At 44.4% G+C, this 12159-nt stretch overlaps 1 protein-coding gene across 2 annotated transcripts in view; it reads left to right on the forward strand.

Moving 5' to 3' along the window:
- Positions 1 to 12159, forward strand: part of TPRA1 (transmembrane protein adipocyte associated 1) — a 39013-nt gene that overhangs the window by 13525 nt on the left and 13329 nt on the right. For both annotated transcript variants that reach the window (XM_044451138.1, XM_044451139.1), the window contains exons 4-6: positions 3952 to 4038; positions 6926 to 6998; positions 9957 to 10036. In XM_044451138.1, the coding sequence (XP_044307073.1) occupies positions 3952 to 4038; positions 6926 to 6998; positions 9957 to 10036 (240 nt within the window). The remainder of the gene's footprint in view (positions 1 to 3951; positions 4039 to 6925; positions 6999 to 9956; positions 10037 to 12159) is intronic.

Consider the following 12159-nt stretch of genomic DNA (forward strand, 5'->3'; position numbering starts at 1 on the left):
CCGAGTGCCATTTCAAGCAGCAGCCATCCTTCATCCCTGCCTATCATGGGTGTAGCTGAAAGAACACCATCGGCACTCAGAAAAGACTGAGTTACAAGTTTCTCCTGGCTTGCCCCTTCTTGCCAGCTTGCTTTCCTCTGCCAGGCTCCTTTTGCATGTTCTCAGGGACCAAGAGGCCACACTTGAGGAATCTCTGGCATACAAAAAAGTCACATATGGTTAAATTCACACTTATGAAATAAAGGATAGCATTTGGCTCCAGATTGGGATTTGTTCTAAAATGGATGGAACAGATTCAATATCTCCTGCTTGGCTTATCTGTCTTGCTGCCTAATTACCTCCCAATCTTCCTATCTGTTTTCTTATTCTAAAACATCTTTATTCCATTATACTCTGATAGCAAAACATCTGACTATATCATTGGCTGTAAAAACATTCAGAGGCCAGAGTATCTTTGGGTGGGGAAAATGACCAGTTTGTTTGAAGATTACACTTCAGTCAAACCTTAGGGAAAGGAGTGATTTGGTAGGACATTCTGAGGATTGGGAAGAATTCAGAAGGAAAGATGAGTTTGGGATGGGTGTCCAGCTGAAGGTCTGAGTTAGCAAAGGACTGAGAAACAGAAACTTCAGGAAAGTGTAGATGAAAGAGAAAGAGACTTGAGGAAAAGGGTTCTTCGGCAATCGACCGAGTATTTTGCTGCTGTCTTCTACTCTTGTTTAAAACTACAGAAACAAATTACTTTCTCATGCAAAGTGAAATCTGGTTTAGTAGCGGAAAAATGCATTTTACATTAGGGATCTTCAACTTCTTTTTGACAAATGTTGTGGACACCCTCTTAAAATGGCTGGCATGCTGGGCCAGTCACAAAACACCTACTTCACAGGAATCAGACTGATGAAACTCAGAGACAAGTAGCTTGGCCAACAAACTGAGTACGAGGCAGAGGTAGGGTCTGAGTTTCAAATGCCAAATTGCAGCATACTGACCTTCTAAGTTATGTTGCTGTTGTTCTAAAATTCTGAGAACAATTAGAAATCAGGAGGCACTCCAGAGCTACAGCAGCAAAGGGTTTAATGTCTTAGGGTGAGGCATGTGTGTCTCTTTACATTTGATGACTGTTGGGGCTGGCCGCCCTCCCACCCCAGTGGCACCTGTGGCTGCCTAGCAGCCCCCATGGGTACCTTGAAGGAATTACGTGATGCCCTCAGTCAGACTTTTTATCCTGGCATAATATTTAAGGCACTTTCTACATTAATACTGTCTCAGTAAAATAGATCTACAGTTTGCACCAGTGGTAGAGAGGAAAACAGGATGTAGAGGGAGAACAGTACTGGGAGGGTGGTGCACCGCAGAATGTGTACACACAACTCAACAACCTTCATTTATGTTTTGACATGCAAAGAAGGTATCTGCAAGAAGGTGCTAATGTTTTGTTGGTCTTGCTAAAATCTTGGCTTTTCATTGTTAGGTGTAGTAGCTGAAAACCTGGCCTTTTAGCGCTGTCTCCTGACAGCACCTGTCAATCATAAGCAGACCTGCTAGGAAGAGGCTGCATCTACTTAGAAAAAAGATTCTTTGTTCACAGAGCAGATTAGGATAAATGTGACCTCTGGGAAAGGGAAACTGAATATTCCTTGTCTGAGTATCTGTTGTAAATGAAAGTGCTGTACACTTCAGACAAAGGTCAAATGTCCTTCCATTGTAGTTTTTTTTTTCGTAATTTGCTCTTTCACCAGGGAGGAGTAGAGAAAGTTTTGTAGGGCAGATGGTGCCCATCAGCTCTCTGCTTCAAACTTCTACCCTACACGCCTCAGATTTTGAACACTGCTTACCCCTGAACAGGCCAATTTTCATACCTTGAAGGGGACTAAAAGCTTAGATGTTCAAGATACTGACCAAATTCACATGAAATGGTCAGGAAAGCATAGCTTATTTTCCTGCCCTGCACATGCTCGTTGTACATTGACAATCTCACCCCTCTCCCTTACTGAGTTCAGATGGTATAACAAATCACATCCAACAATTACAGTAAATCAGGTCCATGTGGCTTATTTTCTTTCCCTGGTGGTACAAACCCTGCTACTGATTTTCTTTCCCTGGTGGTACAAACCCCGGGGCCAGTACAAGATTTTCCCTTGAGTAGTAGAACTACAGAACTGCATATCATATAGGCTACTGTTTGTAACTAATGCCAGAAAAAAAGTCTGCATGAATCATTACAAGGCAATTATTGAAATGCAAAATATCCTGAAGTCAAGGAGTGTTCACAGACTACTCTGCTTCAGCTGGTATTTGGTTGTTTTGGTTGCCCTTTGAATCTCTTCCAGCTCTGACAGGAGATCCTAGGAAGTATTCCAAATGTGTTCACGCCAACGATTTTGCTCTTAAGACATTATCTTTCAGAGACATTGGAAATTATTTCCTGCCTTTTTTCTTGTCTCCTTCAAAAAATGAATTGTGGAGGTTGTCCCAGATCTGAAGCTTCATAACTGATATCCTGTGGTGCTGCCTGTCTGTATTTTTAAATTTTTCATGTGCCATTTAAAATATAGGCAGGCACCAGTAGAATATGAAGTGATGAGGATGCTAGAACTAGAGCGAGAGAGAGATAATGTATCTTCTTCTTTAAAGCCTTGATCATTTTTAGTTTTTGTATAATTTCTGTAGACTTTTATTTATTTAGTTATTTATTAAATTTCTAACCTGCTTCACTAGCCACATGGCTCCCTGGGTGGGTTGCAACAGTGAAACCGTGTTGTTGTTGTTGCTGTTAGTTGCAAAGTTGTGTCCGACCCATCCAGACAGTATATACAATAAAAACACCTCAAACATTAAAATGACAATAAAACAGCTATAAAAGTGCACCCACCAGAACGCCAGATTGCATAAAAGACATATCCCCTTCTGTTAAAATAGCACTAAAAACCAGCTTAACAGTTAAAGTAATGACAGAATGAAAAGGTCTTCACCTGGTGCCAAAAAGAATGCAAAGACGGCACCAGGCAAGCCCCTCTGGGGAGCTCGTTCCATAGTCATGGTGCCACTCCCGAAAAGGCCCTTCTTGTCGCCACCCTCCTTATGTCCTGAGGAGGGGGCTTCCTCAGAAGGTTGTCAGATGTAGATCTAAGGACCCAGACAAATGGTAACCAATGAAGATGGTAGTGGGCTTTATATTATCATATCTGCCAATCATTAGCAGTCTAGCTGCCCTGTTCTGGACCATTTGAAGTCTCTGGCCCATCTTCAGGAGGAGCGCCATATAAAGCACATTGGAATAGTCTAGGCGCAAAGTTACCAGTGCATGGATAACAGTTGCTAGGTCCTGTCTGTTGAGATACGGCCACAGCTGATAAAAGGCATTCCTGGCCACCAAATCCACCTGGAATTCCAGGAATAATTCAGGGTCTAGGAGCACCCCCAAGCTGTGAACTACGTCCTTCGGGGGAGAGTGACCCCATCCAGGATAGTCAAGAAATCTCCCATCTGAACAGATGATCCTTCCACCAATAATATTGCCATCTTATCTGGACTGAGTTTCAGTTTATTGGCCCTCATCCAATCTATTATTGAGGCCAGACCCTGATTCAGAACATCCACTGCCACATGCATCCGATGAAAAAGAAAGGTAGAGCTGAGTGTCATCAGCATACTGGTGACATCTCAGCCCACACCCTCGGATGACCTCTCCCAGCAGTTTCATGCAGATGCTGAAAAGCATGGGGGACAAAATAGAGCCCTGTGGCACTCCTTGAATGTAAGAATGTAAGACCTTGAGTGGAAGAAGTATACAAAATACCTTTGCAGTGCTTTTTCCTTGTGGTTGGTTCCCCCGTTCCTAAATCCCTCCAAGTATCCACTCTTGCCTTAGCTCTTAACAAACATCCCAAACCATTTATAAGCCCACAGTTATGCAGCACACTTCCTTGATGCCTTGCTATCATCTTCTAGGTGTTTGTGGTTGCTGTGGTTGGGATCGCTCGGGCCGTTGTCTCCATGACAGTCAGTGCTTCTACTGCTGCTACAGTTACTGACAAGGTGAGTTCAGCTTTGACCCCCCTCAGTGAAGATGGGTTTAGTCCATTCTGCAACTTTTCTGGTGGCAGTGCTAAACTTCTATTTGAGTTCTGCTTCATCCTCATCTTTGATAATGCCTTTATTGTTTCCCAAGGTTATTACACAGTTTGCTGCCTTATTGACCCTATTTGGGAGTGGGCGGAAGGCACATTAGGATCTATCGGTTAGAGCTCTGGTTGATTTGCAACAAACCAGCAATGCTTTTTGATTCTACCACAAAAAGGGATTCATCCTGCTGCATCTCCCAAGCTAGGAAATGTCAATGAAGAAAACTTGGGGAAAGTTTTGTGGAGGCAGGGCTGTGAGCTTGTTCTGGTACTAAAAATGATTCCTGGACTTAGCATGTGTTCAGGGACACTTTGGCCCTAAATCATCCCCCTAGCTAGGATTTTGTATTTGCCTCTTCACGGTTCTAGTAGACTTTGTGGTTTAACTAGTAAAAAAAAGCAAACTGGATCCTGCAAGCCCAAGTCTGGCCACCTTTGGTCTTGCTACTGCAAGAATCCCAAATATTTTTGCCTACCTTAAACCAAATATACCCTCCCCATACAGTGCTTGGTTGTGTTTCAGTACCGATTCTCAGCACAGCCCAGCTCAAGCATTTTGTTTAGCTAAGTCTGCCACTCCTCTGGATTCCAATCCTACCTGGATATGTTCAGCTTTGCAGTTCCTTTTGTGTGCCATATTAAATTACCTGTGCCTTTATGAATGCAACCTCAGGGTCACTGGTAACAAGAGGACTCTTCATTGGGAAGAAAGATCAGCAGAGCCACTCAGCATAACAATAACTCTTTTGATGCTGAGAAGAGTGTATGCTGTTGACAAGTAACTGAGGGCTAATGCCTGGAGATTATTCTTACAAGAACTGTGCAAGAGGGAAAAGAGACGGGATGGGATTGGTGCCTATGGGGGTCTAGGCCTTGGAACTGAGCAAAGCACTTGAGATGAGCTGTTTCAAGCAGTCGGTGTTAGCACATTCTGGGCAGGCAAGTGGGTGCAATACACAGTTCTTCAAGCCAAGGTCGTTTCAGCTCTGGGTAGGAAAAAAGCAGGAACAGGATGTTTGAGGAACGCTGGGCTGGAATGCAAGCATGAGAGCAGGCACTGATAAGAGGAAGTCAGGATCTGCCTGAACAGAAATCCGGGAGGGAAATGGGAACTAAGGAAACCGACTTCCTAGAATTCCATGTAAGGATTGACTGTTAATGCAGCTTGTGGATATCTTTTGCTCACACAAACGGGGTGGGACACATAACTTGGGCACCAAAACATCTGGAGTGCCACAACTGCCATTGTCTCATACCATCGGCTGTGCTGGCTAGAGCTGATGTAAGTTATAGGCCAAAACATCTGGAGGGCCACAAGTTGCCCCACCCTGGCTTAGAGGAAGGAATATCAGGGGCAAACTTTGTCCCATTAAGTGGTTGTGCTTGACACAAGAGAAGAATGGGATTGCATTTTGGTTAGAGGTTCCACTGCTGTACTAGCCAGGCAGGCAAGATTTCTTCTAATGGCTGGAATAGCCTGACAGCAAGAGACTCCCATGTCTAAATATTACACATGCAAGTGGTAAGTGAACAGTCCCTGAAAGATGCTGATACTGCCATCCTGCAACTTGGTCCTTCCTACTTCTCAGAATAACAGGGAATAGCCCTGCTGGTTGTTATGCATGCATCTTGGGTGTATGTAAATTCGTTTTCAGTCTCAAAGAATGGAGAAAAATGAGTGCATTGTGTTTCCACTGACTGAATTTACTCCAGTAAGGGACAGACAGCACCGACTTCTGCCTAGTTCTCTTTGGCTAGCGTTTTGTCGGGTTTTCTGTGGTATGGCCAGGACTGTGTCCTGTGCTCCTGCTGAAAAAAAACTTCCAGCCTAAACTTTCCCCAAGGCAGCCTTCCCCAGTCAGCTGCTTTCTAGTTGTGTGGGGCTACAACCCCCGTTGTCTACAACGGGCGCTGCCATTGACCATCAGGTCTGGGGTTGCTGACAGCTAAAGTCCAACCCTGCTGGTGGACACCAACTTGTGGGACACCAACTTGTACCAAGAAAATACTCATTTTTCTTACCTAGAGCAGTTGAATTGTGGGGCTGTTTCTGCTTCTCCTAAGAAAGGGAAGGTGTTATGCAGAGTGCTGTATACACAATTTGCACATAATGACAACCCATGCAGTGACCTAGCGTATATGAGTTGTGGTTGGTTTGTTAACCATCATTACCATTACATGGCATTTCTATCCTGCCCTTTTTCCTCTTGCAAGGAACCCAAGGCGGCTGACATAGCTCTGTTTCATCCTCACAACAACCACCCTGTAAGGTAGGTTGGGCTGAGAGTACGGCCAGCTCTCAATCACCCAGTGAGCTTCATGGGCGAGTGAGGACTAGAACCCAGCTCTCCTGGTCCCTAGTCCAGCATTCTGTCCACCGCATTGGCTCCATGGCAAGCATCCATCCTTGCTGGCGTCACATGTCAAGCCACTCTTCTCAATAGCTGCTGGCAGGTGCTGCAGCCAGCTGTGCCAGACTGTGGGGATCGCATAAGCTTCACCCATGGATGGCTGGGCCTGAGAGGGCACAACCGTCTCTGGAGGTCATGGGATTGCAGCTGAAGTGTGCTTTAAGGTCTCCCCCACAAATGTTTCAGAAAAAAACTTAACATAGGGCACATTGTTTAGCTTTGTTTACTAAATACAGCAAACTTTCTAAGTCTGGTGCACAAGTGGGATTTTCTGTCTTCATGGGATGTTCTAAGGAGAAACTGATTGGTCCCTGTTGCAGCTGTTCTCCAGGGCCTTTCCATTCTGCCTCTTGACCTTCTCTCCCTGACCTGTGTTGTCTTCCTCTCTAGATTCTATGGGAAATCACACGCTTCTTCCTTCTGGCCATTGAACTGAGCATGGTGATCCTGGGCCTTGCATTTGGTAAGGATTCCCCTTTTCTGCTGCTTGCTACGTGTAACCCTTTCCCTTGGAGAGCCTGCCAGAGCACCATGAATGTGTCCTTCTTGGGAGAGAGTGCAGAGCCTGCCCAGCGCAAACTGGGTTCAGCTGGGCATGCGTGAGGCTCGTGTTGCTGGGAAAAATCTGCATGTTGTGTGTGCTTCCGATTCATGCTCTCCATCTGCTTTTGGTGTGCACACAGTTGGAGTGCTTTGTCATGTCTGCTGGGTTGGAGAAAGGGCATGTTTGCACACAGATACTTTTTGATTCATTAAATGAAAGGCATTTCCAGGCAACTGGGTTAGGGTTAGTGCACCTGTTGTCCATTTGTTGCAGAGGATCCAGAGGCATTCCTGAAAGGCAGCCATGCTGTTATGGGAGTATCTCATTGTGTTGTTTCCTTGTTACGTGCATATTCTGCTTTTCCATTTTAAAAATGCCCCAAGTTGGTTAACAATAAATAAGAACTAATCTCTGGAATAAACAAACTATATTGCAATATTTCTCTGCCATCATCCAATCACCAGGTCCTCTGAGCACCTATTCAGTAATGGTTATCCACTTTGTCAGTAACATGACACCTTACATTTATGTTTCGGGGAGAAATTCTTTTCTGCTGCATTTGTTAAAAAAGTCTTGATTTATTACATTTATATCTCGCCTTTATTCCAGGCGGCTGTATCCAGCATGCATTGCTCTTCTCTTAGGGCCCCCATTTTATCCCCACAATAACCCAGTGAGGTAATTAGAGAACGAGAGAGAGCACAATAGGCTTAGTGAGCTGATGGCTGATTGGGGATTTGAATGCAAGTCTTCCTGATGTCCACCTACCACACCACACTGCCTCTGGACCACTGAACTGCAGGAGTACACATGGAGCTGTCAGTTCTTACAGACGGGAAGTGCTGGCATGTTTTCACACTTTACTTCCCCACCCATGTCTTTGCAGCACTGCCTGCTATCATGTTTTAAATATTTTCTTTTAGCTTTTTTTAAAAGGTTACATCCCTCCTCATTCCTGAACACTTGTGTTTCCAGACCTTAAATAAAACAATCATGGGAAAATACAATCCCGTGCAGGATGACAATATCCAATCAATTTTGCAGGGTTTTCTGCAGCCAGCCCTTGATCAGAGCTGGAGCAATACCAAAGGAACAATCTGCTCTGTTGTGTGTGATTTCATGTCTGGAAGAGCCCAAAATCTGCCAGCATCTGTCACTCAAATTATCACAGGCTTGCCCTACATGATTAGAATCTTAGCCATACAGATAGATTATTTTAGAATGTGTTTGGTTAGATATTATGCTGTATACATTATAAACATGGGTGGGAGGGTGCTTTAACCCTCTACTTGTTGTAGAGCCTACATATTGCCAGGAATTCAATTCTGCTATTAAACCCCCCACTACAACAGTCTGTCAAATCTCATTGCATCTTTCCCCCAACCAAGCATTGGAATGCCTTGTACAAGCTACCCAGCGTCCTAGTGTAATTCTGCTGTGGGTTCTCTTACCTCTGCCAGTAACAATGGTAGGAAAATGCGTACAAATATCATTAAAGCACACAAGGGTAACTTGTACTAGATCGTATGGGGAGACAAGAAGAAAAGGGACACGAGGCTGTCATTTCCTGCAGTAGTGCACATGTGTTGCAGCTCCACCTTAAGTCACAGAACCTAGCTGTACCCTTGCTTGCACCCATCTGTGACTGCTTAGAAGGAATACAGGACAAGCTGCTCAGCATACAGCCTGCCCTTGCTGATCCTTTTATTAAATTTATATCCCGCCTTTTTGCCTCTTTCAAGGCACCCAGGGAGATTTACACCGTTCTCCTCCCCACGTTGTTTTCCCAGCACCCCTGTGAGATAGGCTAGGCTGAGGTGCAGCAACCAGCTCAAAGGCTCCCTGAGTGTTTCATGGATGAGTGGGGTTTAGAGTCCCAGCCCAGTACCACAACCACCACTCTGCACTGGCTCTTTATTGCTCTGCTTCAATCTTACTGGCTTGGAGTGTCTTGAAGGAAAATTTCCTTGATTTTGGATCTACAAGCCTTATTTATGGATAGCTTCTCTGTCTGCAAAGAGCAGCCTTTTCTGATTTGGTACCACTCGGAGGTGGGGGACCTCTTTCAGCCCATGGGCTTATTCAGTTTCAAAGATTCACTTGGTGGCTACATTCCAGTGCTGAGCAGGGCCAGAATGCATATTGTAGCCACTAGTGACTAAGCCTTAAGATGGACATTTACCCCTTTTAGAATGGCATGTGTGGGGTGGAGAGGAAGCATGCAAAAACCGGGAAACTACCAAACAGTTGGCAGTCAGGGAAAAGGGATATGAGGCCATCTGGGGAATCCCAAAGAGCCAGACATGATTCCTAGGCCTGAGAGGTAACCCTAACCCCTGAGTGGATACGTGAGTGTTGCCTTCAAGCCAGAAAGATTGAAGCCTCTTAAAATAATACGGAGGTGACAGAAGGATAGATCCATGCCCTTGAAATTAGAATCTTCAGCAGGACTGAACTATCTTTATCAGGCAGTATGGTGGAGAGGCCTGGCTGCTGTAAAAGAACATAAGATGAATGTTGTTGGATCAGGCCTTGCAAAGTTTCATTTAGTCTGTGGTCCTCTTTCAGTAGTGTGAGGCAATGACAGCACCCATCCCTGCTTCTTGTGTCCTGTTCCCCACAACACCGGCAGTGTTATTGAAGCAGGTAACATAATCAAAGATTTTGGAGACTTGAGTTTGATTAGAAGGAAAAGATTATGCTGTGTAACCCTTTAAGTTCCATGAGCTGTAAATGGTTTGAAACTGAGACTGTGTTTCTCAGTTAAAGCTGCAATGGCAGGACAGACAACCAAGTGTATTTTTAGTCTTCAGTCATCTGACCAGCAATCTTAACCTATCAGGGAAATGACTCATAGTGTGATCTTTATTCATTCAGGTCATTTGGAAAGCAAATCCAGCGTCAAACGTGTGTTGGCTATCACCACAGTGCTGTCCTTGGCCTACTCTGTCACCCAGGTGAGCACTCATGAGACAAGTAGGAGCAACCTCCCTTTCTGGACTTCTGGCCTCAAGAGAAAGCAACTTCTTTCTGTAGCAGTGGTTTATTTGTGGAAATGTGAGAGGAAAGCATGTGACTAGGGACTTTGGCTTTCTGAGATAATTGGTGGTCACTTGCTTGCTTGCTTTTGGTTTTGTTTTGGAGTACTGTATTACCTGCATTGCATAATGTGTGTATTAACTGATTCTGAGGTAAGTTGGGAGGGGAAGAGTTCTCCTCCAATTTAACACTGAGGTAGAATTAGGGTTAGGGTCATTTGCAACAGAATCTTTCAGTCTGTCTTGGAAAATCACTAGGGAGTTATTTAATGTTTACTAAATGTTAACTAAATACAAGTAAAAGAAACAATAAAACTAAGAGAAATATTTGAGGGGGAAAATGATGTTCCTCCCTCACATTGTTTAAATGTGAAAAAGAAAAATAGGTACTGAGAAGTGTTGATGTACTAATCTAGCCACCCCAACCTGGTGCCCTCCAGATACTTTGGATTACAGTTCCCAGCATCCTTTAGTCAGCATGGCAGGGGAAGCTGGGAGCTGCAGTCCAACATACCTGGAGGGCAGCAGGTTAAGGAAGCCTGCGTCAGTTAATTTTTGACCCCTGGAGTGCTGCTTATGGAGTGCCCGAACCACCCAACTGTTGCAGTGGAGTTCAACGCTCTCCCATTGCATTTGGGACCCCTTTGATTTTGCAGTCATGATTTAGTATTAGTTAATTTCTTTATGTTTTTCAGTTATGTGTATCCTTATGTACTTGTTACGCACATTCACCTGAAAAACATTTGCAACTTCCAAGCTTGCCCAATACTGTTTTTGTCATTGGTAACTGCTGGGAGTTACAAAAGACTTTAGGAAACAAAGAATTTTCAGAGCAGAAAAAACATCAGTCTTGCAAAAATTTCAGTTCTGGAAAATTTTCTGCCCCATCAGAATATTGGCTCAGTCCCAGCAATGCTTCTTTGTATAAGTTTAAGCATATTCTCCTTTTTTGCAGTGGTGGTATCGAGCTTTTCTGCAGGCACAGAGCACTCTCCTTTACTCTTTGGGCTTCTGTAAGACAGATGCAGTAAGCTGAGAGCTAGCACATGATGTGCAAAGAGAACCAGTTTTAAAATGAAATGTCCTAACTGTTACCTAGAATCGCTGGTGTAGCTGCAGCGGCTCCTCTATTAGTTCAGTGTAAATGCATCTTGTTGGCTTGCTTCCCAATAGACACTTTGCATGTGAAGCTTGGCTTGCTTTTCCAAAGGAGTGAGGACTTTATAGGATGTACCCAGTAAAGAGCCAGAAATGCTGGACCTGACATTCAGTATCAAAGAGAGCGCCCTGTCCTTAGCAAGCTTACCTGGAGCTGAGCAAGGGTGCTTAGGAGCAGACCAGCCTTGCTACATTCTGCGGGAATTGGCTGTCTAGAAATTGATTTTAAGGGCAGTTTTTACACATTCCTAATAGCCTCTTGAGATCTCCTAGACACTTTCTTACAGCTATTTGCAGGCACTCATCTAAGTATTTCTGCTAAAATGGGAGCTATTATGTAGGGTGATATTACAGTTAACAAGGTTATTCCCAAATGCTTTATCTGTTCTGCATCGCAGGTTGGCAGCATGGTAGGCAGTGTGCCATAGGCAACATTCTTGGTTCACCTCCTGCTTAAAAGTAAATAACAACTTTTCTTACGAGTAGCTAGAATGGCTATGAATTTGGTTTCTGCTGGTGGGAAGACTGTGGGTTCAGCAGGCTGGGTCTCAGATTCCACCTCTGTCTTGAACTCAGACTTTTGAGGTTGCTTCTTCTTTGCCACGCCTCTCTGTGGTGGTGTCCAGGGCAGTTCCTCAAATTGTGTGGCCTTGGCCTGAAGGGCTGCCTCCCCCATCCTTCATGTTTGTAAGCAATGGGGAAAAAAGTATTCCAAAAATGTCTGCTGTGCAAGGTCGTGTTAAAAAGAGGTTGGCAGACATTTCAGTAGATGAGGTCTTGGGACTCTAGTGGGCCGCTGCAGTGTGTGGGAACAAAGACAGGAGAAAGAAAGAAACTTTAGGATATTGAGGGTGAGAGAGAGAGTTCATGGAACTCCAGTGGGT

Source organism: Varanus komodoensis, unplaced genomic scaffold, assembly GCF_004798865.1.
Source record: "Varanus komodoensis strain SLA01 unplaced genomic scaffold, ASM479886v1 scaffold6_2, whole genome shotgun sequence".
Classification (NCBI taxonomy): domain Eukaryota; kingdom Metazoa; phylum Chordata; class Lepidosauria; order Squamata; family Varanidae; genus Varanus; species Varanus komodoensis.